Source organism: Nilaparvata lugens, chromosome 1 (genome assembly GCF_014356525.2).
Source record: "Nilaparvata lugens isolate BPH chromosome 1, ASM1435652v1, whole genome shotgun sequence".
Classification (NCBI taxonomy): Eukaryota; Metazoa; Arthropoda; class Insecta; order Hemiptera; family Delphacidae; genus Nilaparvata; species Nilaparvata lugens.
This window is the reverse complement of record NC_052504.1, coordinates 75,606,873-75,634,630: the sequence shown is the minus strand read 5'-3', so window position 1 is coordinate 75,634,630 and position 27,758 is coordinate 75,606,873. Positions and strand designations below refer to the sequence as shown.

Sequence of the window (27,758 nt, the reverse complement as noted above, 5' to 3'; positions counted from 1 at the left end):
GTAACTGGTGGTGATTCCGGGGGGCCTCCCACGGAAAAAAATAGGAAAATCATCTCTAAAAACTATTTTTAAGCATTTAAAAATAAAATCTTATTCTATTAATAGTGGAAAAATGATGAATTACTAACCTATTGTAAAGGCTTACGGTAACATTTCAATAATTACATGCTTAATATTATGTTTCGTTCTTTTTCACAATAGTATAATAATCTACGTTTCAGACATACTGTACTTCTATCAAAATTTTCTGACCATATATTTGATTTGTATTATTATGAAATGTGAATAAATAAGAATAATATCAATAATGTCCTGCACAAAAGATACCGTATTTATTCACTTAAACTCAAATTTCTATCATAATATTTTTTTAAAATTCCTTTCCCTGTCAAAACCAGTGCTGGAACGCCGTACCGGTACCATAACACCTCTGATTCAAATTGAATTGAAAAATAAAATTTCCAACAAAAATACCTACCAATCTATATATAAGTAGGCTACTATAGGACAGGTTAGTACTATACTTACTTGTCTCGTCTTCTCCGCACTCTGTTGACCGGGGAATCGTCAAATAAATAAAGGTTTAAATTTAGTTTAAGTTAAATAGGTACTCTATTGATAGGCCTACACTTTAATAGCTTTCAATTTTCTCATAGCACATCCTCCCTCCTGATGTAAGAATAAAATATTTCCAAACGTTTTCAAATCGAAATACATACATTCTTAAAAAGTCATGGTCATTCAATGAAGCTATCCTCTAGTTATTTAGAAAAATTCAATTTTCTTTAAAAAATAATAATTATGAATCATAAAAATTTATCAAGTGGAATCCCAAGTTTGAAATTGTGGCGCTAAATGGCACCTCATACAAGGGCTGCCAACATGAAAAAAACTGAATACGCAGTAAACTTATAAATAGATTGTCATCATATAAATGATTATATCCATAAAAGTATCATTTTAACTATTATGACTGTCTTCAATGAATAAATTTATCAATGATTTATAATACTCTATCAGTCTCATGAAAATGCTAAAAATATAGACCAGATCAGATGGCAAGGACCATGGCACCATGGCTGCGGCTGTCAACCGATTAAACATTATAAACAATTTGTATCAGTTTTTGTTGGAAGTGATCAAGTGTGTGGAAGTAAATAATGTATTTCATTTTAATTCCGTATTACAGCCGATGATTAACTCTAATTAGTTTGTTTCGAACACCTACAGTATCTCAATTCCTTAATGAATAGTAATATGAAGAAAGAATGTCCTATTTCGGTATTACTTTCTGGTGGCAGCAGACTGATTATACCAGTGTCATATTTATTTTGTTTTTGAATTTATTCGCCTATGTCGGCTTATCTGAGGGCGTGCTGTACACCCCTGTTGTTCAACAAAGCAGTCTTTGCTCAAATGAATCAGTTTCTTGTGCACACCAGGTATAGTAAATTGTTATTGAATTCGGCAAGATAACCAACCTTTTTTGAACAGAGTTTTCCTCCTTACCTCAAAGCATTTTATCACTTAGGCCTCCTGACCAATTACTATGAAGAACTACTTTTTTGCCAAACAACATTTTATTGCTATTTATTTATTATTAAAAAATAGCTTTTTAGAATAAGGTTTTTTAAGTTATTACCAGCAGCTTGCATTGTAGGTCTATGAGTAAGTGCGTGTTTACCGTGCCGTGAGTACATGCTCATTTATTTTTCTCATAATATTATAGGCCTACTCAACTCCATATTGCTTCAAAGTTTTGATCTTTGGGTAAATAGGATTTTTATGTAGGTTGAACTTATTACCCACAACGATTTTATTTGCATAAAATCTCATTAGTTAAGCAAAAGTTAGGAAAAACGTAAAATTGAGGAAAAACTTGATAAAAAGTCTAAATTTCAACTCTGCGGCATCTTTTACAGCCAATCTTTAAAAATCGAAAACTAGCTAAACTTATCTTGACTTCTATATCAAGATATAAAAATTATATGCTATTGCTTTTCATTTTGTGAGCTATATTTTCAAAACCAGTCCTTGAGGGTCTGTGATTTGTTTTTGAACAATTGTAGCTCACCAAAACAAGTTCAAGATTCTGTTCAATGGAAATTGTTTATTAAAAATCTTGAAATCTATTCAATTGATTTTACGCAATTAGTTTTGTAGTGGCGCTACTAAGCTATTGATAATATACGCCCCGGACGGATCTTAATCATGGGGTGAATGCCAGTAATGTAATACTAATGGAGAAATATTTTTGTAACAAGTTGTTGTAAATTTGATCAATAAAGACGATTATAATTATTATTATTATTAATAATATACGTCAAGCTCCATGCGCCTAATACTCTTGTTGAAAGGGTGATCAAGTTAGTATTATTAAAGAGCCGAACTCCTTTAAATACCATTTATGAATTTGAATATCGCTTCCTGGTGGTTCAAAAAACCCACCTAAAGCTGTAGTTCCTCTCATTATCATCATCATCATACGTCTCATTACCCATGCACAAGCCTAGAGCTCATGTGGACATCATCATCAGCAAAGAAAAAAAATTATTTTCAAGTCATTTAAAGCCATCTCTTGTAACGGTACTTTCTAGTTTCCAGTGGCCCAGAATTCACCTATTATAAGTACTTCCAGTTATCTTTATTGGTGACTCTGGTTTGATCCCAACTATCACCAAATGTTTAGTCAAACGTTTTTCGTAATAGACACGAAAGTGACAGTCCCAGCTGAAATATAAATCGTGAGTTCTATGCAAGGCAAAAGTAAATGCAACGTACGCAATGCAAATGTTTCCCATTTAAATTCTTTATTAATTCATACAAAAAGTACATCATAAAAATTATAGGGAGAGAAAAAATAAGGTAGCCTTGTGCTATTCCTCTCCCAAATTTATATGAGGTTACACATAGTCCAAAATAGGTTAAGTCTTGTAGTTGTTCATTTCACAAAATTTTCACAATGTAAATTTTTAAATTTAGATGTTTTAAAACCAAACATAGGAATATATTTCACATTATTATCACTAAAATAAAGTATTCACATTCTAAAGAAATAATTTTGAAGGACCAAAAATCAAACTTAAATTTATAAGCACAGCTGTTATTATATTATGCTCTCTCATTTGAAACTAATAATTAGTTTTTTATATACTAATAATTAGCTAATTATTAGCCTTAACCAAGCCAATTCGATAAGTCAGCCTTCATTTTTTTTCTTGAGTGTTGAAAGTATCTTATGGATTCTACCAAGGTACCTAGAATAGCCTAAAATGTATTTTAGGTACATTGGATTTTACAGTTGAATGTCTAGTCTTTATAGGAAACCTCTTCAAACTGAAATAAGTAATATTAATTTGATACCGTAGAATGGGGTGAATAGGGACAGTTTTTCACACTTTTTCTCATAACTTACACAAAAATCTGGTGTGGTACACTCACACAACTTTCCTTGCTCATATTTGAAACTACGATCAGACTTCTGTATATTTGTATATATAGGCCTACCGGTAATTGTTTTCAGAATACTTTTTCCTTTGTGTAAATTGTGAAATTCGATGATTTTTTTTAGTCATCATTTTTTTAAAGTCGTCAAAACAGCTGTTTTACAGATGAAATATCTCGACTATGTGACTCATGTCAGTTGATAGGGCTTATAAATAGCTATTCATGGTATAAATTTGAAGAAAATCGTTGGATCCGTTTTTGAGAAAACCGTGAATAACATGGTTTTTTAGTGATTATTCGCCATTTTTCTCAAGAATATTACGGAGCTCCTGAAATTTTCCCAGAAATGAGACTCATGTCAGTTGATAGGGCTTAAAGTAGCTATCCATGGTATAAATTTGAAGAAAATCGTTAGAGCCGTTTTTGAGAAAACCGTAAAAAACATGGTTTTTTAGCAATTATCCGCCATTTTTTCCGCAATCTTGAATTGAATTTTATTGAATTTCTTATTGTCGGATCCTCATGGTATAAGGACCTTAAGTTTAAAATTTCAAGTCAATCGGTTAATTAGGAATGGAGTTATCGTGTTCACAGACACACACACACACACACACACACACACACACACACACACACACACACACACACACGCACACACACACTCACACAGACCAACACCCAAAAATCATGTTTTTGGACTCGGGGGACCTTGAAACGTATAGAAAACTTGAAATTAGGGTACCTTAATTTTTTTTTAAAAGCAATACTTTCCTTACCTATGGTAATAGGGCAAGGAAAGAAAAAATATTTTATTCTGTTTGTGATCCACTTATGGCTTTCACTCTTGGTATAGGTATCTCTTGGATTAAACAATTTTTTTTGCATCCACCCTCTTTTTCATTATTATTTATTTTATTGCTGTCCCTATTCACCCCAATGGTGGTGTCAATGGGGATGCAAGTGTTTATAGCATGCAAGTTTTTTTTCAGACCTATTATGGGGTGGATAGGGAAAGAATGAGATATTTTTAAATATATATTTAATAAAAATAAACTAAGAAAATACATTTGAAGTTAAAAAAATATTCGATAAAGAATGAAATCCATAATTAGAAGCTACAGAGTTCAATATTGTATCAGCTCTTCATTGAAAAAATATCTTCCTCTCTTACTAGAGGGGTCTTTCAGAATTTTTAAAACTTGCTCCTTATTGAATTCGCAGACATCTGGAAAAATATAAAAATTTTGCATTTTCACGGATTTTTTTTTTTGAAGCACAGCTGCCGACAGCATAGAAATCAAGTTGAATAGATGATTGTTTTATTAATGTGTACAAAAAAATCCCCTCTATCAGAATAAATTAGGTAAAGCTATAAAAATTCAATAAGAAAGAAATATTTGAAAATTTTCAATTTTCCCTGTTTTTGTCCCTATTCACCCCTGCGTCCCTATTCACCCCGTTTTACGGTACTATTGTTATCCAAGTTTATTTATGATTAATATTGTTCGATTAATGAACATTTTATTTCTAATGCTGAAACTTGTGTAACTTATAATTTAATTTATTTTGAAGATAAAATGGTCGAACGATGGCATTTTTTTTCTTTTGCTTTGGTGACAGTATAAGTTATACAGAAGCAAACTCTGGGTGGTTTTTCGGAAGCATGTTTGTAAAAGACTCACAAATTTAGATGGGTTTTGAACCACCGTGGAGTGGTTTTTAAGATAATATTTATATAAATAATCTAGAGAAGCCAGCTCGACTGGTCACCCCTGCCGGACCCGGACTGAATACGTCTGATAGATTAGATACAACTGGACCACGGAACCAGCCGCTCCCTGAATTGATTCAAAATATCTTTGTTTATTATACCGTACTTAAATTTTCCTTCTATTCCTTTGAATAGCATAAATAGAAACAATGTCTGCATGGGATAGTGCAATATTATCGTAAAAAACTATGTTAATATTATGTCAATAGTATGAAATAAAAATAATATAATATTATGTTAATATTAGACAATGTTATGTCAAATCTATTGGGGAACGAGATTCATACAAAATTTAATCAGAAGCCAATCCAAATGCAATATGTAAGACTATAAAGCAGTGGGAATTAATCACTCACTGTGACAACGAGATCGTTCGGCACGTCCGCCATCTTCTTGGTTGACAACCATGACCTGCCGAAATCCATTTATTGAAAGAAATCAGACTGCTAGTCATTCTTTTTAATAGCAGAAATTAATTTAATAATAAGCAGTTCGTGATGGAAAACAACATTGATGAGAATATTTTGTCTGCTTCCTAATTATTTTAATGATCCTTTTAAAATTTGAAAGAGTTGGTGAAACATATCTTGGAATATCCTGTTGATTTACAAGTACTGTGTTTAAATAAAGAAGGGAACTTCTTTGTAATTAATATTGTAACAGATAGGTTTTCATTTGTCCGACCAATAGGTCCTACATAATGTTCAACTTGAACTAAAAATTTAAAATTCAAATTTTCCATATGCTAAAATTGTTTGCATAAGAAAAAAAGGAAGTCAATACTAGCTAATTATTAGCAATTTGCATAAGCTCAAAACAAATGCTAGTTTTACTGTGTGAAGTAATGTAATACTGTAATATAAGCACAATATGCATAAATCTAGACACCATTTTTTCATATTTGAAATCCTATTTTTCTAAATAGCCTATCAGTTAAAATGTATAGCAATCACTATGTAGCGTGTAATACGTAATGTAAAATCACATTACTAGGTAATATACTGTGTTACTTGGGTTCCATTCTCATCTATTCCTTCACTCTAAATGATTATACTTTTCCTGCAACATTTGCACTTTTTTTCCCTCTCCGGCTTTCTAATTTGTTTTTCCTTTCTGGACTTTAAGTAAGAAGAAGAAGTTAAGCTGTCACGATTCCATTAAGTTCGTATTTTTTATGCGTCATTCAATATTGTTAGTATTGGGATTTCCCAAGAGCCAGTGATTTATCCTTAAATACTATTAGATAATAGTGTTGCACAGAATTTTTCCTGTTCCAATAGCAAAATCAAATTACACAATAATCAGAGCATATTGTATTAGACATTTCAATGAATTAAGATACATTAAAATTTGATTAATTGTTATGAGTTGTTCTCTATTCAGTCGAATGATTCTTATCAGTAAGCAAAAAGCCTTATCAACATTTGTTTTTCCCATATGAAATTATTCTATGAACATATTTTGTAATGTTCCATTGGTCTCTGAAATAATATTAGCAATGAGCATTATATTCAAGTGACATTTGAAAATGCCTAATCAAATCCTTGACCTTCTGTTTTCATTACTGTCATTATGTAAAATATCTCTTACTATAACTATTTGAATATAATGATTGATTATACTATCTACGTTTATCATCGCTCTAGTATCTAAGATTCTTAGTTGGACACATATTTTTACTAGTTTATTCGCATGTTAATGCTTTTGCGAAGAAAGTTAATTCAAGTAGGATGAAAAGTACATCGAATTCAGAAACAATGTTAGAATTAAGGGCCCTACACACCTACGGATTTGGCTCGAGGATTTGGCCTGTCTTGGCTCGTGTCCTTGAACGACTCGGAGCAAAATCACTACACACCAGTAGTAAGCAATGCGAGCCCGGCCTGCCCTACTAACAAAACGCTATCCAAACCACCAAAATCTAGATCGTCCAATAATGGAGATAGAGGAATTTTGATTTCAGATTTGAACTCAGCGACCCAAAACTCTTTAAAGCGTATGTCCCATGATCGAAAATACCCGAAAACATGGGAGTTGTGGCTTTTTTAATATAGCTTTCTATTATAGTAAAAACGTACTAGGTTAATAAGATAATGATTCTTCGCTCACAAAGGTAAAGGTTTGAACACTTAAAATTTTAGGTCTAAACATGAACATTTTTAAATTTAAACTTTGAAAAGTTGAATCCAAATATGAAATCAGAAAATCAACTATGAATATGAAAAGAGTTGAATATGAATTTAACTCTGATCATTTTTACTTCTACTTCCTCCTTATTGTTATGTTATCTGTCTCTCTACACACACACACTCTCTCTCTCTCTCTCTCTCTCTCTCTCTCTCTCTGACGGATGTTCAGTAGGCTTTTTGAGGTCCGCTGAAGTGCAGTTTCATTATCAGATCTTTCAACGCCACTTAAAAGTAATTGTGCTTTATTTGTAGTTTCTTTTTAATATATATATTATATGTTTTACTTTTCTTCTTCATCTCTTCTCCCTGTCCCCTTATTTTTCTCTTTTCTCTCTAACTCCTGGATAGAGCTTTTTGTTATCTGATAATTATAACAATTAATCTGTCATTTTCCAATTATCTACTAATTTTTCTTTTCTTAATTGCATTAATACTATTTTGTTCATGATACTATCGTTTATTTTGTTTAATTATTTAGTAATGCTGTTCTTGTGCAATGGGTCTGTCGAGACCTAGCACACTATCAATAAAATAAATCAATCAATCTTACTCTCTTTCTCACACAGATACACACCAACTCTTAATTTATTCACACAGCGTAGCAGTAGATAGAGAATTGAACCTCTATACTTAATACGGTAAAGCCTCAACCAGCTCCCAATAAGTACGGTATAGAACTTTTTACATTTTGTGTAATATAGTATTTAAAATACTATGACAATTCATTGATAGAAAAAGGTTGTCATACTCCTTATTATCCTGTAAAAATAGAGACAAAAAAATTGTGATTCAATTTAAGCTTCCTCAATAGAATTTTTCATCAATAACATTAAAGTGCTCACAGAGTTTTTATTTTTGACTATTTTAGAGTCCCCTCGAACCGTTTTACTAATTCGAGGGCGCTGAATCCGAATCTGAAATCAAAATTTTGCTATCTCGATTTTTGGTAACTACACGCGCCCGGCCGGGAGAGCCTACACACACATGGATTTCGCCCGAGCCGAGCCGCGCCAGTAGCCCTGGACGGATTTGGCTCGGCTCGCAATAAAATCGACTTCACACTCACGGATTTCTCCCGAGCCGAGCCAAGACAGGCCAAATCCGTAGGTGTGTAGGGCCCTTTAGACTGTTTCAGATATTCAGATCAGAATGTATAGAAAACGAGGGATCGGTATTGTGATATGAACTGTTGTAAGTTCATAAGGATATGACGGGGAAATCGATTGATATGTATTTCCTGGAAAAGCGACATACAACATACGTACACAAACTAAGAAGCAATGTTAATATTTCGATACTCTGAATTTTATTCTAAAACTGAGACCATTCTAAGACTGACCACTTACTGTCGAATCACGTCGAGGGCAATGTCATTATTCGAAATAACTCTTTAGTTTTCAATGATTTTGTAGTTATCAACCATTCTAAACTAAATTGCATACGGTACCCACTAAGAGGCTTGATATGAAGTACTATATCATTACTAACATTAGCAAACCTAATGATTTTTCAACGAGATTTTAGTTTTATAATTATGATGCAAACAGCATATAACAAATAAACGAGTCATTCAATTATGACACAAAAATTATAATATATGATCTTTAATTGTATTCAAAAAAAAGAATAAATGAATAAATTGCATATTGCTGGTTGTTTGTTTAGTAAAGTATATAAAGTAGTACTGTAAAATGTTTGCATGAATGTACAAACTACAAAGTGTTACATGAATGTTAAATGCGTTTTTTATTTTCCCCCAGTTAAATTATTCTAAAAGGAAATGAAAGTATTACACATTGGAGAGATAAACTTCTAAAATTGTTGAAAAAAAGGCGAGATAAACTTCGTATCGGTGCAAACCGCATAAATTTCCCTAATTTCTTTTTTTAAACGTTTATACGAACTGTCATTGGTTTTGCAAAATAGTTTTAATATACTTATTGAAGATTGTGTAAAAAAGTTTGACAGACATTTTTCTCTTGATTGTTTAAAAAAGTTTGACAGACATTTTCCTCTTGTGTAGTGAACTATATAAAGCTAGGTTCTAATGGTGGAGAAAATATGGGTTCAAAAACATGCCAGCTATATTGAAGAGAAGACAATGTTGATGCTGGGAGAAACGTGCAGAGAATGAGATAAGAAGTAGGGCGAAACAGCATATATTTATGCATTAGAAGATACCGTACGCCCTACTCAAGTGAAGATAAAAGAATGGGGCAGAATGTGACAGACTTGGAAATCAGTAGTTGAAATGGGTGGGGGGATGGTGTGAGGAGGGTGTTGAAATGGATATAGGCAATCCCAACGGTGTGAGGTAGGAGCAGGTCAAAGGAAAAAATAGAAGAGCGTGTTTGTATTCCCAAACATGCTATTGACTATGAATTTGATGATTCAGTATATTGTGTTTGCTTGGCTTAAAATAATTTTCATCATTATTCGTGGTGGAAAATAAGTTTTTCAACATCATTGAGTATTACTAATATTCACTAGTATATTAATAGACAAAAAAATAATAGTCTTGTTGAGTATTACTAATATTCGTTGATATAGACAATAAGTAGCCTGATATTATTTAATGAAATAATGAATACTTTAATTACATAATTATATAATTACATAATTTCATTTTTTGTTTCTAGTTATCACTCAACACTTCTGAAGATGCCTGTGTTTTCAAGAAGTATATCACAAACTCAACTGGTGAGTACCTACATATTCTAATCTTAGTGGACATAATTCTGTATTAACTATGTTTTATCTGTGTTTATTGGGCTCTCAATGAGAATTCAAGTTATCCTAAAAATCAATATTCTTAACATAATCAATAAGTGGCTTATATTTGTATAGTGATTAATATTTCAGAAATGATAATAAAACTATATAGAATGTCAAATTCAAATTTCGAACACTACCAAAGATTTATCAAATATAAAGTAATGACTGGCACAAATTTTACAAAAGTGAGAAGAATGTTTTATTCCAATAATAAAATAGTTTTAATGTTAGTCATAGGCCTGTAAAGACTATGTTTTTCCCTGTAAGAGGAAGTGGGGGGGGGGAGTGAACGAACCAGAGAGTGATGTTGATGACGGAAGAGAGGCAGAGTTTGATGAAACATGATAGGCTGATATGATTGATGCAATTATTGTTAAATAAATTGTATCAGTGTTTGTTAAAAAACCCTCACGAAAATGAACAATTTTCCAAAAAGTGTCTACTTTTAATGATATTTTATCTACTATCTAAAAACTGGAAGGCAGTTCGATAGGAACAAGAGGCTCAGGCGTTAATAAATTGTTTTTTCGAAGTCAAAGCTCTTTGACAAACAATTTTGTTTGTACGAAACCTGTAAATCAAAATGAATACTGGTTTTTTTTCTTCAGAATTAGATCATCCAATAAACTCTAATATTTGTTATAATTCTTATAATAAAATCAACATTGATTTTTTTATAATTATCATGATGTACAGTATTATGAGTCAAATTTATGACCGAATGTAGTATGAAATAGAATATACCGTATTGAACGGTTGTGTAAACTTGAAAGTTCAATTATCGCAAAGTACGATTGTAGTGTAGGCTGGGTTCCATTGTGAGAACGGCTCAGGCGATTTTCAGCGAGACTTGGACGGGAGCTGAAGCTGCAAACTGTTCAAATTCTGGCAACTGTGCCAAGTGCAGGATTTGTCCCGCTTTAAAATATAAATTACTTGTTTTCCCCACTAATTGTGTCGTAACAATCCTTATCTAAATATGTGGGTCAATTTCATCTCTCAGTTTGTTACTGCGACCATTTTTGAAAACTGCAATAGCATTGTTGAAAAAGTTGATCATTCATTATTATCAATTCCTTGCTCTTAGTCTCATTGAAATAAAAATATTTTTTTCTTCAATGACTATCATAGGAATAGTATAATAATACTTCATGTAAATATTTGAACGATTTTTATGTTAAAAAAAAGAAAAATATTTATTAATATAAAGAGATAGGTATATTAAATACTCAAATATGTGACTGCTAGCTACTGTATGGAAATGAATTAAGGTTACATAATTTCCTGGTCATATGACCTCCAAAGCTGTTTAAGCACGTACCTATGAACATTCTATTTTAAATTCAGAGCTGTTCTGCCAATATACAAGTACAGTAATATATAAATGGTAGTATTCATTGGAAAAATCTGTGAATGTATTGTCAAACTAATTTGAGCAAGAGTTTATGATATGTATGATATGTAAGCAGACATTCAATTATGAATTGGAAGAAGTTGATATAATGGAAGGTTAAACAACTAATAAGAAGACTCACCACACGGATGATAAAATTTATATTGTAATATCAAAAACTAAAATTCATTACACTTAATCCTTTACTTTAATTGAGTTACTTTAATTGCAGGTTTTATTAAAATGTTTTCATGGTCTAACCAAATCCATAATTTATCAGGACTGAGTAAATTCTAAGTAACTGAATAAGCTCAATTTGTGAGGCCGCTTCCAATGATAACATAATTGATCCTATTGGATCTCATTTACATCTATCAATATACTCTGCTGGATTTTAGGCGATGGAAAAAGTATCTTAGAATAGTAAAAAGTATATAGTCTAGTTACTCTTTGAAAATTTTGCATATTTTTTAATTTGAGCACATGTTTCTTAATAGTCTTTAAAATGAACAATTGTCTTATAGTGAACAGATTGGAATTTTGAAACAATGTGACACTTGGGAAATCTCTTGGATACTTCATTATTGTTTTGATTACTAACTTTTGTAGAACAAATAAAGGTTTTAAAGTTGAATCAAAAGTTCCTCCCCATATAGAATTACCATACTGAACTGAGGATTGGAATAAAGCAAAATAAACAGATTTTAGTAATTTTAGACTCAAAATACTTCTAAGCATGTATTTGAGCATTTTCAAATTGACCACTAAGTTTGGACTTTTAGTATGCACCATTGAATCTCTTGTGATTTTGATGTTTTTTCGCAGAATGTTCTTCCCAGATCTTTAAAGTCAGGCACGTCTCAGAAGAAGACTATGGCGATGTTGTCTTATCGGCATACGTCTACAAACAGAATGGCTACCAGTTTCCTGCCTTCAATATCTCATTCACTGATATCAAATGGTCAAGTAAGTACTTTTTTCCAAAACTATTCTTTGAAACTGATAAGGCTCATGTGTTTGATCGGTCAATAGATTAGTTTAACAAAGCATTAGTTACTGTACTTACGTTTTATTTTCAGTTTTTATCCAATAAAATTTTACAATTCGCAAAATATAATGAAATCTGTTCTTATACGCCTGCTAGTCTTTGTTTTTGTATTGAAAAAATCTGGTGTGGTACACTCACACAACTTTCCTTGCTCATTGAAACTAACTATAAGCCTCATTCTTAAACGAGAATGATTTAGGGGAATTTGTACTTTTTCCTTTGTGTAAATTGTGAAATTCGATATTTTTTAAAAGTCGTCAAAACAGCTGTTCTACAGATGAAATATCTCGATGTGTTCTTTTTATGAACTGCTCTACCTACCTACCTCATGCACGAGAAAGAGGCTACAAAGTCCATTTCTCAAGGATGGGGTGGACCCCTCATTAGTTTCTCAGAAAGGAGACTCATTCCAGTTAATAAAGCCGATAAATAACTATACAGGGTATGAATTTGAAAAAAATCGGTCAAGTCATTTTTGAGAAAATCGTGAACCACATGTTTTTTTAGTGATAATCCGCCATTTTTCTCAATAATATTACGGAGCTCCTGAAATTTTCCCATAAATGAGACTCATGTCAGTTGATAGGGCTTATGAATCCATGGTATGAATTTTAAGAAAATCGTTCGAGCCGTTTTTGAGAAAACCGTGAAAAACATGGTTTTTTTTAGTGATTATCCCCTATTTTTCTCAATAATATTACGGAGCTCCTGGAATTTTTCCAGAAATAAGACTCATGTCAGTTGATAGGGCTTATAAATAGCTATCCATGGTACAAATTTGAAGAAAATCGTTGGAGCCGTTTTCGAGAAAACCGTGAAAAACATGGTTTTTTAGTGATTATCCGTCATTTTTCTCAATAATATTACGGAGCTCCTAAAATTTTTCCAGAAATGAGACTCATGTCAGTTGATAGGGCTCATAAATAGCTATCCATGGTATAAATTTGAAGAAAATCGTTAGAGCCATTTTCGAGAAAAACGTGAAAAACATGGTTTTTTAGTAATTATCCGCGATTTTTTCCGCCATCTTGGATTGAATTTTATTGAATTTCTTATTGTCGGGTCCTCATGGTATAAGGACCTTAAGTTTAAAATTTCAAGTCAATCGGTTAATAAGGAATGGAGTTATCGTGTTCACAGACATACACACATACACACACACACACACACACACACACACATACACACACACATACACACACACACACATACACACACACACACACACATACACACACACAGACCAATACCCAAAAATCATGTTTTTGGACTCAGGGGACCTTGAAACGTATAGAAAACTTGAAAAGGGGTACCTTAATTTTTTTTGGAAAGCAATACTTTCCTTACCTATGGTAATAGGGCAAGGAAAGTAAAATCAATTGGATATCCGATTTCATACATAAATAATACATAATACCATGTACATAATAATTATGAATAATAGAATCTTTAGTAGTATTTCAATCATTTTCCCGTTTCTAACTCAATCAGGATATCATCTAGCAGTCACTAATAGTATCAAAAATGAAAATATAAATTGAAAAGTTGATGAATCAATAATCATAATCATTGACTCATTAGAATATTGTAGTAACTTACTAAAGAACAGGAAATTATTACTGACATCATAAAGCGATAGCAAAAATTTATCATCTTAGTCTTGTAGGGATTTGAATCACAGTTATCATCCCTATGTCGGCGTAAGACCATTGATCATTGACACTGAGTCATCGTCACTGTATGCTATTGAATGGATTATTTCAATCACCATTCAATGCTAATTTTGATAATTTTCCCATTATTTAATTGATCATTGTAATTAATCGTTAGTCATGAAAAATGTGAAAATTTCTTTTGGTAAGTTGGGCTTCCAATTTTAGCAATTTAATATTAGACGAATATCTTTGCGAGTGGTGTTTCAAATCATCCCAGTTCATTCGGATTTTGAGCAACTAATTTCAATCTAACATCCTCCGTCTCTTATGACCTCAACTCTTTCTTAGCATAGCAAAATCGAAGAATGTCTCGGAGGAAGGAGAAATACTTCAAAACTTTGATGTACACAACATTTTCCTTCCACCTACCTACATAAAAATAATTTTTCAAATTCCGTCTATCATTGATTCTTTAATATGTACTGGTTTATCAAACATCGTTTAAAACCACAGATAATAGGGCAGTAGATCATTGTTGAAAAATTCCTTGATAAATCTCTATGAAAATGCCTTGTATGAATCTTCCTTTGTATTTGAGTGCACATTAAAATATTAATGTTCTATTGTAAAATTTATTAATCAACAAAATTAAAACTTTTCAGTACTAAAGAACATTTTTCATCAAAGATGGGTGGAGAAAATTATAAAAAGAGTATAACTTTGGAAAGTTATTTGAATATGATGTTGTATAAACGTCCTGACTGAATTTACTATTACATTTCATGGCTTCAGCCCTCTGGCCAGTTGGTAAACATTCCAGGGCCGTAGAGAGCCGTGGCGGGGCCCCCCGACTAGACCCGTATCGGGCCCCTACATATTTATACAATAATTGATATATTACTTTATCACTAACCGGCCTTAAGCCGGTTACAGAGCTCGACCGACCGTAAGTGCGTACGTCAGTCCGCTTCTCTTTTCCATAGATATTACATGTATCCGTACAGAGCAGGACTGACGGCACGCATTCGCAAGGTCAGGACCATGCGTTTTACACTGCGTACGAAAGCCATCGGTCGAGCTCGTGCGCATCCGTTCCATCGGTCGACTGACGCGCTATTGAAACAAATAGAAGCTTTCAGAGCTGTACTGATCAGTAGCCCGATCGCAACATAACCAATGTGCTGACACCTCTGCCCGACAATCAGCTGATATTGAATTGAATAGCATAATGAATGAATTAAATTAATAGTGTCATATTCGAATTCTTCAATCATTTCTGAATTTTTTTAATCATTTCTGAAGCTTAAAGTGACTGCAAGTATTCCCAATCGTGATACAAGCTCGAAATAACTCATCAAAATTTCTGATGGACATTCTGAGGTAGTTGAAAAATGTATCTTCATCCCCAAGCAATGATGTATTTAATGGTACTAAATTCCCTTTGAAATGCTCTTTGGGCGACCATCGGGCGAACGATATCAACGTCTTTCAATCTTTCGTTTATAAAGATAATAAGCTGCAATTGAACAATCTGTAAAGGAGTCCATTTTGTGAATCAGAAGAACTGATGTATGGATGCGTATAGTCAGGATGGTGTATACGCACTGACGGTCGGTCGAGCTCTGAATGTGTAAAACTGATTAATGGATGCGTATGGTCAGGATGGTACATACGCACTGACGAGCTCAGTAACCGGCCTAAAACGAAACCTCAAATGGCCTACACACAAGCACAATGTTTTACAACGTTATGTACCTATGATACACAAATATTCTCTCTTTTTATCAGGATAATGGAATTACATAACATAATTTGATAATAATTCAAGTATGTGTCTTTTTATTACACACACACATATTCATGTTTCATGTAGTAAAAATAAGGCAAAAAACGATGTTGAAGGATTTAAAAACACAGAAAAATACTAGTGAGACAGAATACCAAGTTAATTCTTCGAAACAGATACCATATAGGCCTATTTTCAAATGAACTGTCCTTGCTTTACAACTAGCAAAATTATCAATGACTTTGCTGAAGTCCAACTTTCGCGCTAATTGACTTTCCAAGGTCAGCACCCCTAGGCTTGAAAGGCGTTCTTGAGCCATGGTGGATCGTTGAACATTTCACACGTGCCAGCAAGCTGAATGACCTTTCAGCCTCAGCAACAGTTACTGGTAAAGTGTAGAAAATCCTCAAAGTAATCATTATTCTGGGAAAAAGGCTGGAAATCTTCTGTTGAACGAGGACATTCAATATTTCTAAAGGTTTCAGGTTCTCATTAAAATTTGCTGGCTGGATGCATTTGAGATGTCCCATCTCTGAAATTAATGAGCTATCCTTCAACAACATCATTTTTGTACAGTGCAGTCTATGTTTTGATCTGGTTACATAGCTCATCTGTTTGAAGCTTCGGATACATCCACAGAAAACTGAACATTTAATTGATTTTCTTAACAGCTTTAAACCGAGAAGTCACACCTCCAATGATGGTGCTCATTAAAACATTGAAAACATGAACCTTGAACCGGTCTTCTGGAGTTTCATTCGAACCAGCTGGCCATACTGGCCACTCGGCCAGTATTCAATCAGGTGCTATCAAATAGGGAAAGTTTCAGTAAAAAATATTATTTTAGTTAGGGTGGGTTTGTATTGTTGCTTTAGTCATTTTATCAATAGCTCATTATATAACTCCAACTTATTTGTAGTTTTTTTATTTATCACAAAGTTACAAACAAAAATATATTTTTTCATTGACACCTGGCCGGCGGGGCCCCCCTGGGAGGCCGGGCCCCCCGGATCCAGCCTTACCTGCCGTACCCTCTCTACGAGCCTGAAACATTCGTTTCCAAAATTTAAGGAACAGAAAGGTGAGATCGATGTTCAGCTTATAGTTCAGATCGCGCTCGTGATCGAACCTCATATAACAGACACATGTGAGTGAACAGTACGGTCAAGGTGGGTTTTCGTTTGTGCGTAAACTTTTGACGTCGACCGCGACTTGGTCGGGCTCGATTCCAAGGTGGCTGAAAACCCCTTGTCGACAGCGGACGAAGCGTTTTCCTTTGCACCACTGGGTCGCAGTTTCAAACGTCGATCATTCAGACCAAAGTTAGGTTATCTGCCATTCTATTGAGTATAAATTATTTCAATTGAATGTAAAGCTGCGTTTACACCGTAAGTTATTAACAAAATGTTAATAACTTAATCCATATAGATTCTATTAGATTGAACTTAACTTATCATACACATGATGAACATATGTGTTTGTCAAGCTCCGTTTAATATAATAGAATCTATAAGCATCATGCGTATGATAAGTTAAGTTCAATCTAATAGAATCTATAAGGATTAAGTTATTAACATTTTGTTAATAACTTTGTTGTAAACGCAGCTTAAACGTTTGTGCCACAAACGCAAGAAAAATATTTTATATAAATTATCATAATTATATATTATGTAGTTATTGATAATGAACTAGAACTAGAAAAGTGAACTAGAAAACCAACATGTAAACCAGCTGACAAGAGATCTTCAGTCATGAAATGCAATCCAGGCCGGTTATACAACATCAGATTCAATAAGTTTCCAAAGTTATACTCTTTATAATCTTCTTCATCCATCTTTGATGAAAACTGTTCTTCAGTTTTAGAAAGTTTTAATTAATGTTTTTGATTGATAAATTATACAATAAAATATTTTAATATGCTCTTGATCCAAAGAAAGATTGATACAAGGAGTTGTTATAGAGGATAGTAATTATAGTATGGAGTTGATCAACAATGATCTATTGCTCTATTTTCTGTGGTTGTAGGTTATGTTTGAAGAAGCAGTACAGATCAAAGGATCATGATAAAAAGAATTTGAAAAATCATCTTTATAAATGTAGGTGTAGGGAAAATGTTGTGCACATCAAAGTATTGAAGTATTTTTCCTCCCTCGTTGTGTAGCTACCTCAAGTGCTTACAGGTCCCAGCGGGTAGTTTCTTTCATGACTGAGCTGGTGCTGCCAGCATGCTAGCATTTAATGGTGAGCTGGTTTAATGTGTTGTATTTGGTGTTGTTTAGGAGCGAAGTTCCGGTTCTACGAGAGCGGTCGCCTGCAGCCGGACGTGTGCCGCGAGTTCGAGGTGACGCCGGGTACAACGGCAGTGGCCAACGCCACCCTCTTCTACGACTGCCTGTGGCGCAACGAGCAGATAGAAGGCCACACCTACTTCTTCCAGCTGCTCACCATGCCTCCCCCCGGCGCCGACCTCCCTCCCATCGCCACCACCTACAAGTTCCGTGTCCCTTCCACTTTGTCTTTCGGTAAGCTTGCATACGTCAAGTACCAGTCCTTGAGATACTGAAGGAAGCGAAAAATTGAGCCATTCAGTACTTCAAGCTTTCGTTGCAGGCTGATATAAGCCTGCGTATGGCAGTTCTTTTACTACTATTCTGACCAGTCCTTGAGATACTGAAGGAAACGGCAAGTTGAGCCATTCAGTACTTCAAATTTTCGTTGCAGGTTGTTGGTGTATGACACCAAGAGAGACCTAACCCAAAAACTGTTTCCTTTCCGAATTTCGATATAAGTAATGTCTAAAACGTAGATTATGTTGCTTAACTTTTCAAGTCCAAAAATAAACAAACCAAAATTTAGAATTTAATTAGATTGAAAACTAAGAAGAATGAAAATATTGCATCAAAGTATAATTTAAAACTTGAAAACATTGAATTATTCATAAATTTAGAAACTAAAAAAACAAAATCAAACTCACTCCTGGAGTGAGTTTTAACTTCTATTCTATTGGAATTACAGGTGGGGTTGAGGAAAATAATGCACTTTCGGTATATTATTTTAAAATATTTCATTTCTTGTATTATTTGCTATTCTATTATTGTGTGAAGATTAAGGGTTTTGCAATTGATGGGTTACAGGGGATGAGGTGTCGCTGAAGAAGCTGAAACTGTTTGTGAGCGTGGACCTGTCTCGACTGCCTGTGTTGCGTCTGATCGTGCAGACGGCGCCGTCGCAGCTGAACGTGACACGTTACCGTGTGCGGCTGCTGCGCACCTGGGTCGACCAGAAGTGGCCGGTCTTTACCGACGAACTGACAACTTCGCCCGACACCACGCACCTCTTCCAGGTGTATGACACCGGCTACCGACCTGGCATCTACAACTTCACCGTCCAGCCCATCCACGACGCCTGTCCCCGCGCCGGCTGTCCCGAGACTGTCACTCCCGAAATTCTCATCGGTAGGTGCTTTTAATAAATTGACTACTACTTTTGTTTTGACATACTTCTATAATATTTATGCTACCCTCAAGTGTCGTTATGTAATATAGAGAGAGAATTTCAATTTAATAAATATATATATAATATATATATATATATATATATATATATATATATATATATATATATATATTAAAATTCAGTTAATATAGCGAGATTTCAATTTGCCTAAAAAGGCTCGGTTGAATGAGGTTCTAAAGGTTAAATGAAAGGCTAGGGAGGTTAGGTTTTGGATTTTAAATGGCAATATGATAATATTATTTGAAATTTGTTGATAATAGACGAAAATGACGTGTTGAAATACTCGCACATTTCAGATTTCTCACGAATTAAACCCAAAATAAGATAATAAAATGATTATATTTTTTTATAAACAGTATATCAACAAGGAACTTATTAACGAGTATTGCTTCTGGCAATCCTCACCGATTCAGACCCGTGTGGTCCACCTCTGTTTGAACGGAAATAGACAAGCTGTTGATTTGAACTGTGAATGGAACACATGATGAATGTAACCTCATCTAATTGTAGATCTGTTTAGGTTGATGATGCATATGCCAGCAAGGCCAGGGATAGGCTATAGCATGGCTTACTTTAGATAAAGGCTGGAGCGCACAACTTGGCAACGTCGCAGTCAAGCTCAGCTTCAGGCCGAGCAAATTGAATTCAATTGGGTAGGCTCCTGATTAACTACCAGCTCTACACCCTTTATCAAATACCAATACTGAGAAATTCAATTCAATGATAGTAAAAAAATATATAATATTAACTGATAGACTAATTTTAACTTTAGTTCTTGGAGTTTCAAGTATAATGCCTAGCTTGGAAATTAGTCCAGTCAATATAGACATAAAAAAGGGGGTGTGGTTGCAATTTATATTGTAGTTCTGATTTTTTAATATATTATTTGGGTACATAAGAGAAGTGCAGAACCAATTTCTGCATGCAAAATTTCCTTGTGCTAGATAAAAACCTGGCCCAAAAACCTCGTATTTTCGGCTCATTTTCCAGATTTCAGCTATTTCGGCCAAATCTCGTGATCGGACAGAAAAATTTGCTCTCGCCTTTTTTTTAAATCATAAAATTCTGAATAGAATGAGATTAGTCGGAACTCTCTATCTCTAGTGATTACTGAGTTATGATTTTTCAAAAATGAGTGAAATTTGAAGGAAAAATCAATTTGAATGAATTTAAGTTTTTGATTAACAATATCTTCCGATTGTTAACATTTAGATGTATAATTCAAAATCCCTCTGGCCGGGTTCTGTGGAATTGGACTTTCAATTAAAAACGATTGAATATTTCTGTAAAAATATATCTTATTATTATACAGAGCAGGACTAAGAAGTAGGGATAATTTGAAATAGCAGTTACACACTCATTTCAAACGAAACTAAATATTTTATTCTACTGTGTACCTTTAATGTTGTCATTTCAATATTTGAAGAGGAAAAAAGATAACATTGACTACCTTTAGTATTGAAAACATCGTACAAAAAATAATACCTATCAAATGGCGTCTGTTTTTTGTCCATAGTAATATAATAGATAATTTAATGATGGATAAATAAATAAAAATGAATAACAAAAGTTTTGGGAATTTAAATAAATAATGTGGAGACTTCCATCGCGGGCGTATTGTTTGGGGTTTTTATCCTCCAATATTCTCCATGTATTTATTCATTGATTATATCAAGACTATATTTTCGTTTTTCCGACAATATCTGTTGATCGTAAGTGATTCGGTCTTTTTTTGAAATGAATTTTTGGGAGCATTTCGATTTCCGACGCATATCTGTAGTTTTAGGTTTAAAACTCAAAATTGATTTGTAATTTCAATAAGTAAAATGTGTTCTTTAGTAAATTAAAAGCCTCTCTTGATCGAGTGAAACAGAAATATCAAAGGGTAACAATATCTTCCTATAAATCGTATTAGCCGTTCCACACACACTGATTTCACACACACACGATATGGTCTCTATTCCGGCCAGGTGTCATGGGCGTCAAAATAACATGGTGTCAAAAAACCAGCTTTCACACCCACCAAATGTGTCGTCCGGTTGCCGGCCGACATCGTGTCGTTATCGTGTCGTAAGCGTCGTTCCCATTTGTGTTGGTCGACATCGCTCTCGCTCTGTCATCGAGAGTATTTTAAATTATTTTTTCAGTCTTACTTTATGTTTTGTGTAGCATGGTATTATTATGTGTGTTTCAGTCTCTCAGTTTCAAGGACCATAATTAGGTTATAAGTTATAACTAGGATTGTTCAAATTAATTTGTTTTATTTTTAATTCTGAATTAAAAATTCCCTGGAGGTTATTTTGGGATAAAAAATAACTGTTTGAAAGTGCTGACAAAATATAACCTTTTTTGACTAATTTTCAATAAAAATTCGGGAATGAAATATTAATAGTCTGTTATTTATTCATAATCATTCTATGATTATACTGTATGTTTCCATCATTGATAAATAAATTGATTATGATAATAACAAAGCCCTGCTTTGTACTAAGATTAAAGAAATCGCGTTGGTGTCGGTAAGTATGATCGGCAACGATGTTGGCCGACTGTCGGCCGGAAATCGGTGTGTGTGAAAACGGCCAATTTCTCAAGTTAATTCATTATTGCAGATTTTTTCGCTCAATGTTCAAATAATCAATCAATTTTCAGATGTTTTTGGACTGAGAGAGAATTTGATTGGTGGGTATTGATTATCATCCAAATTAATTATTATGTGAGTTGAAATGAATTCTCAATGTATTGCAATAAATTCAATAAAACCGGTAGATATTTCACCATATCACCAGCAACTAATATTTAAGAAAATATTATGACCAGGTATAATATTTAAGAAATTATCACGATCACTTTTTAGGTCTGTGCACCAATAGTTTTAGCTTAAACCATTCAAAATATATGCCTTAAGTCCATTGCATTTAGCTCTAAACAGATCACAGAAATAGTATGAAATTGAGATTTCTATTATCCACATTAAAAGCTTCTTGCAAATTTTCTATTACAGAACTTTGCTTGCTTTAAACTGGCTGTACATTTCAAAATTACTCAATATTTCGACTGATACTTGTAAAAATAGTTCAATTGGATTATATAGTCAGACAATCGAACAGCACATCAAAAATATTTCATTCTCAACATTACATAATTATATTTCTAATTCAATAATGCATATTAGTACGTTGTTACTAATGCTAGTATAATACCTACCCATTACTTGGAATATGTATAGTAGATTAGCACTCAATAATAACAATTTTTCACAATTACAATTTTTTCTTAATATTAATTTTTTACCTCCAATTTATTTGGTGAGTAGAGATTAGTTAGAGATGCCATCGCCAAACTCTCGCCGAGTCGCTTGCCTCATCGCCGAGTATCATTGTACGCACTTGACAAAAGTGTGGAAGCAGCATTAGAATTTTTTTCTCATTTTTTAGACCTATATTGCCTTATTATTTTCAAATAAATGAACTTTCATAATTTTAATCAATTTTATTCTGCGGTGACAAATATTTCTAGTTGGCAATTGTTGAAGAAAAATATGTATTGTCTGTTACAGTAGCAACCACTGACACAAATCTTCTCATTGTTATGGTTGGGACAGTCATCCTCGTTCCAGTTCTATTGGCAGCTTACTTTATGTGGCGGAGAACATGTGTTGATACCACTGCAGGTGACTAGTCCTCACTAGTTCTTTCTTTCTCTTACTCCATTTTGTGTTCTAGTCGCTTTATTTTCTATTCAATGTTCTAATTTATTTTTTTTCTTACTAAATTCTCTTACTATAGACGGTTCTGGGAGTCGAGGGTCGATGCAAACAAGCATGCGCGTGTGAGAGTGAATCTTGGAGCAGCAAGACCAATTCATAGTAGCATAGTAGCACCTAACATCTTTATCAAAGACTAAACTGCATAATCACAGTAGGCCTACTTGGTTCAGTGTGAATGGAAGCATTGTGAACTGGTATCTACGAGTCAAGCAATAAACAGCGGATATGAGTCTGCACCTTTATACGCACATGTTGGCTCTCCTCTCGAACAATCTATAGTTTACTATTGTAACTTTCTTTTTGCTGCTGTATTTCTTCTTTCTAATACGTTTGTCTTCTTATCTTAATAATTCCTGCTGCTCTTACAAAGTCTTCTGTAACAACTCAACGATTTTATTCAATGGAATTGTTAAAATATTCTGATTCAAATTATATTCATTCATCTTTCATCCTTATACCTTACTAGCCGTCAGGCTCGCTTCGCTCGCCATACCCGTCTAGCCAGGGGGCTCCGCCCCCTGGACCCCCAATAATGAGATCAGCAGGCTCGCTTCGCTCGCCTGCATTTTTCATTTGAGAATTTTTATCATATGTTAGGACAATACAGTCGGGGGTCCAGACTAAACGTCTGGCTAAACGGATATGGCGAGCGAAGCGAGCCTGACGGCTACTAATATAATATTCCCAGGATTGAAGTAGCAGTGCCCAATCAATTTTTCCGCGATAAATGCATTTAAATCTTCAACATGGTGCCAACCTAACAAAGTCAACTCAACTTAATGCCAACCTGACAAAATTATTCATTTGCCAGTTAACAACTGTTTCGAAGAGGTACTCTATCTAGATTATAGTTCTATAGTAACATATGATATGGAAATTTCAATTATAATTAAGAGATTGGGAGAAGAAGAATATACATGCTAAAAGACGAACTTTAAACCCTTAAAAACAACCCTTAGAGTTAAAATATTGCCAAAAGATTTCTTAGTGCGCCTCTAAAGGGCCAACTGAACATACCTACCAAATTTGAACGTTTTTGGTCCGGTAGATTTTTAGTTCTGCGAGTGAGTGAGTGAGTGAGTGAGTGAGTGAGTGAGTGAGTCAGTCAGTCAGTCAGTCAGTCAGTCAGTCAGTGAGTGAGTGCCATTTCGCTTTTATATATATAGATAAGATTATTCTCATTATGTTAGCTTAGTATTGAACAAAGGTCATGGTCCATATTTTTACAGGAAATGAGACTTGGCGGCCACCAAAAGTACTTCTTGTTTACAATCCGGATTACACATCTCATCTGTCCAATATGATTCGGTTCACCGAATATCTCAAGAAGTGTCACATTGATCCCATGCTCGACATCTTCTGCATTCCGACCTCCGATTCCAAGGTACGTAAATATTTCTCTTTCTTTTCACCCCTATCAACCTTGGTTTACTTACATAACGTTTAGACTAATAAATCCAAATAATATATTCATTCAATAACATTTGTAAGTAACATATATTTTTGTAGAACATATTTATTATAAAAATGAATAATATCACACATTTGGAATAAATTTAAAGAATAGTTGGAGTCTCAAGCTGTTTTGAGTACATTATACATATTATTCTTCAAACACAAATCATAATATAGATGTGACTGGAGTAACAAGCCTAGACTAAAACGGCTCTACTCCCAAATTTTATAAATAGTACAATTTTCATAAAATAGGCTACATTTTCACTGCTATGAATTCAAGTCCAATTTATTATAATCAATTTCGTATAACCTGAAATCATGTTTAATGATTTGGTGATTTTTAAATTCATTCTTGCATTATATCATACTGGGAAATGTATCCAAGTTATCCTAACTTTATCCCGCGGTTTAGAACATGGTTTAAAGAAAAACCAAATTACTTACAGTTGATGTTGCTTATTCATCTAATTTGTCGTCTCAGGCAGTTTTTACATAATTGATAAATTTAAATATGTGCGCCTTTAGTCGTTCGACAAAATATCCAAACGATAATCAATTTCTCTCCAAACATTCGCTAACATTTCATTGGTTATGGATGTCATTGCTTCATTAATCCTGTTTTTAAGTGGTTCAGGTAGATTTTTTCTTGTAAATTTACATCAAAAACATTGTTTATTCACAAGAAATCGCGAACGGAACCACTTTAAAACAGGATTAAAGAACCAATGACAACCATAATCGAAGAAATGTTATCGAATGTTAAGAGAGAAATTTATTATCGTTTGGACATTTGTCGAGCGACTAAGGGCGCACTCATTGAAAGTTATTAATCATGTAAAAAACTGTTTCAGACGACAAATTAGGTGAATAAAAAACATTAACTGTAAGTAATTTGGTTTTTCTTTAAACAATGTTCGAAACCGCACCATTCTTTTATGATAACCCTGTATTACGTGTATTATTATTTTATTACTTCACAAAACGAATTTTTGAAGTAAAGTTAATGATGTCAAAAATACAAAGTGAAATTGATTATAAATTCAAATGAATCTCTTTCTATGACTATGAACTCTATCCTGGATAAATCTCTTGAAATAGCAAAAAAAACAAAAGTAGGTCTCCTATTCTTCTCAAAACTCCTCACTTGAGGGTTGTTGAGTCTAAGAGGTGTCCGACTGCGTCCTAACTCCACTCTTCTAGGCTTAAAATAAAGGCAGCTATTCAATTCACTTTTGGAGTGTGTTGTTGATGATGAGGAATGGTGTTTGAATGGTGTTGACTGGTAGGACCCGACCAAGTGGTACCGAGAGGCGTTCCGGGTGGCCGACTTCATCCTGGTGGTGGCGTCGCCGCCAGGACCCAAGTCGGCTGAGCCGCACATGTGCAACCCCTACCTGCATTTGGACAAGATAGCGCTGCACCAGCTCAGTCACCTGCTGGCCGTGCCAGGGCCTTCGTGTCGCGTGGTCTGTGTCCTGCTGCCCGGCTGCTCGTGGGACACTCTGCCGCGAGCCGCCGCTCGTCTCCGCCAGTTCACGCTGCCTCGCGACCTCGACCCGCTGCTCGTGTGTCTGGGGGCGGCGCCCCAGTGTGACGGTGGCCATGGCATGTTGGCCGCACTCGCCGACACCGACCTCCGCCCCCAGCCCACGCCTCTGCCCCCACCCACTCCCTACCTGCTGCCCCACCCCAAGCTGCCTCCCATTCGGCCGGCCGAGCTAACCTCCTACAACCTCGCCCTCACCCGCAACCACAACACCCCTCTCCCCCTCCCTCGGCCCCCCCGCGACGACACCTTCCACGACATCCACGACATGAACCTGTCCGGTGGCTGCTGAGCCGCAGTGCCTCTCACTTCACTTACTGGCAGCTCTTACATACCTCTCACTTTTTCCCACCAAATAGGCCACAATATCACTATTAAAATAGACATTCTTATTTCAACAAATCAATTACTGAAAATTAGTAGTACCCTTTTTAGATGGGAGTGCCTCAGAACTGCGAGTTTCAATTTGTCTAGTGTATGAACATAACCTGAAAGGCTCTGTTCAATTAGATGATATTAAAGGTAAAAGTCTGCATTTCAACCTGGTTAGGGAGGTTAGGTTTTGGCTTTTAAATGGCAGTAAGTTCATATTATTTTAAGTGTGTTGATAGTTTATATAACAAACACAAATAACAAAAAGTCTATAAACTCGCACTTTTGTGTTAACCCATTTACGAATGATAACCTTTTAGATTTTATTTTAGACACGACTAAAATTTTTGACACTTCATAATGACGTGATTGGACGAAACTAGTCTTGTCTAAAATAAAAAAGGGTTCTAATAATTCTTTGTAATTTTTATTTCAAGTAGCCCTATCAAAATACATGAATGAAACAAATCATTCTCATACATTACTAAATGAAACTTGAAATCTATAAACAAAATCCAACAATAATTATTGTAACATACAAAAAAAATCAGTGGGGAAAAAGTCAAAACTGCAAATTAATTGTCTTAATTCCAATATATATGATACAAGACAAGTATATTCCAGCTAATATAATTTCAAGTGATCTCTATTTCTCTGTGATATATTGGTCAAATTTTGTTCATAGACTAGACTCGTCCACTATTTACGTATGTGAGCTCTAGAAACATATTTTTCAGAAATCCATTCCTTTTCATTCGTTTCTCAATTATTATTCCTTCAAGCTATTTTATTTAGTTTTCAATTTTTATGACTTTGTATAAAACTTGAAGAAAATAGGAATTTCTGGGACTACGGTATGAAAACGTTGAAATTATAGTTTGTATGTGGCTCAACATTTATCGTTTTAGACGTTTTTATAGGCGAAGATTGATAGTTTTTATTTCTATATGAGCATCCGCGAAGGTTTTCCAGTCCACTGCATATTTATTTTCTTATTATTTGTTTATCTCATTTACATATTTATAGATTTGTTATT

General features: G+C 34.2%; 1 protein-coding gene across 1 annotated transcript; it reads left to right on the top strand.

Moving 5' to 3' along the window:
• Nucleotides 1-1,057: 1,057 nt before the first annotated feature.
• LOC111055884 lies at nt 1,058-27,758 on the top strand. The gene is made up of 8 exons (XM_039439975.1): nt 1,058-1,442; nt 10,047-10,107; nt 12,401-12,541; nt 18,344-18,586; nt 19,199-19,519; nt 23,137-23,250; nt 24,576-24,730; nt 26,091-27,758. Exons 1-8 carry the CDS (start codon nt 1,269-1,271, stop codon nt 26,640-26,642), a joined length of 1,761 nt encoding a protein of 586 aa, XP_039295909.1. The 5' UTR covers nt 1,058-1,268; the 3' UTR covers nt 26,643-27,758.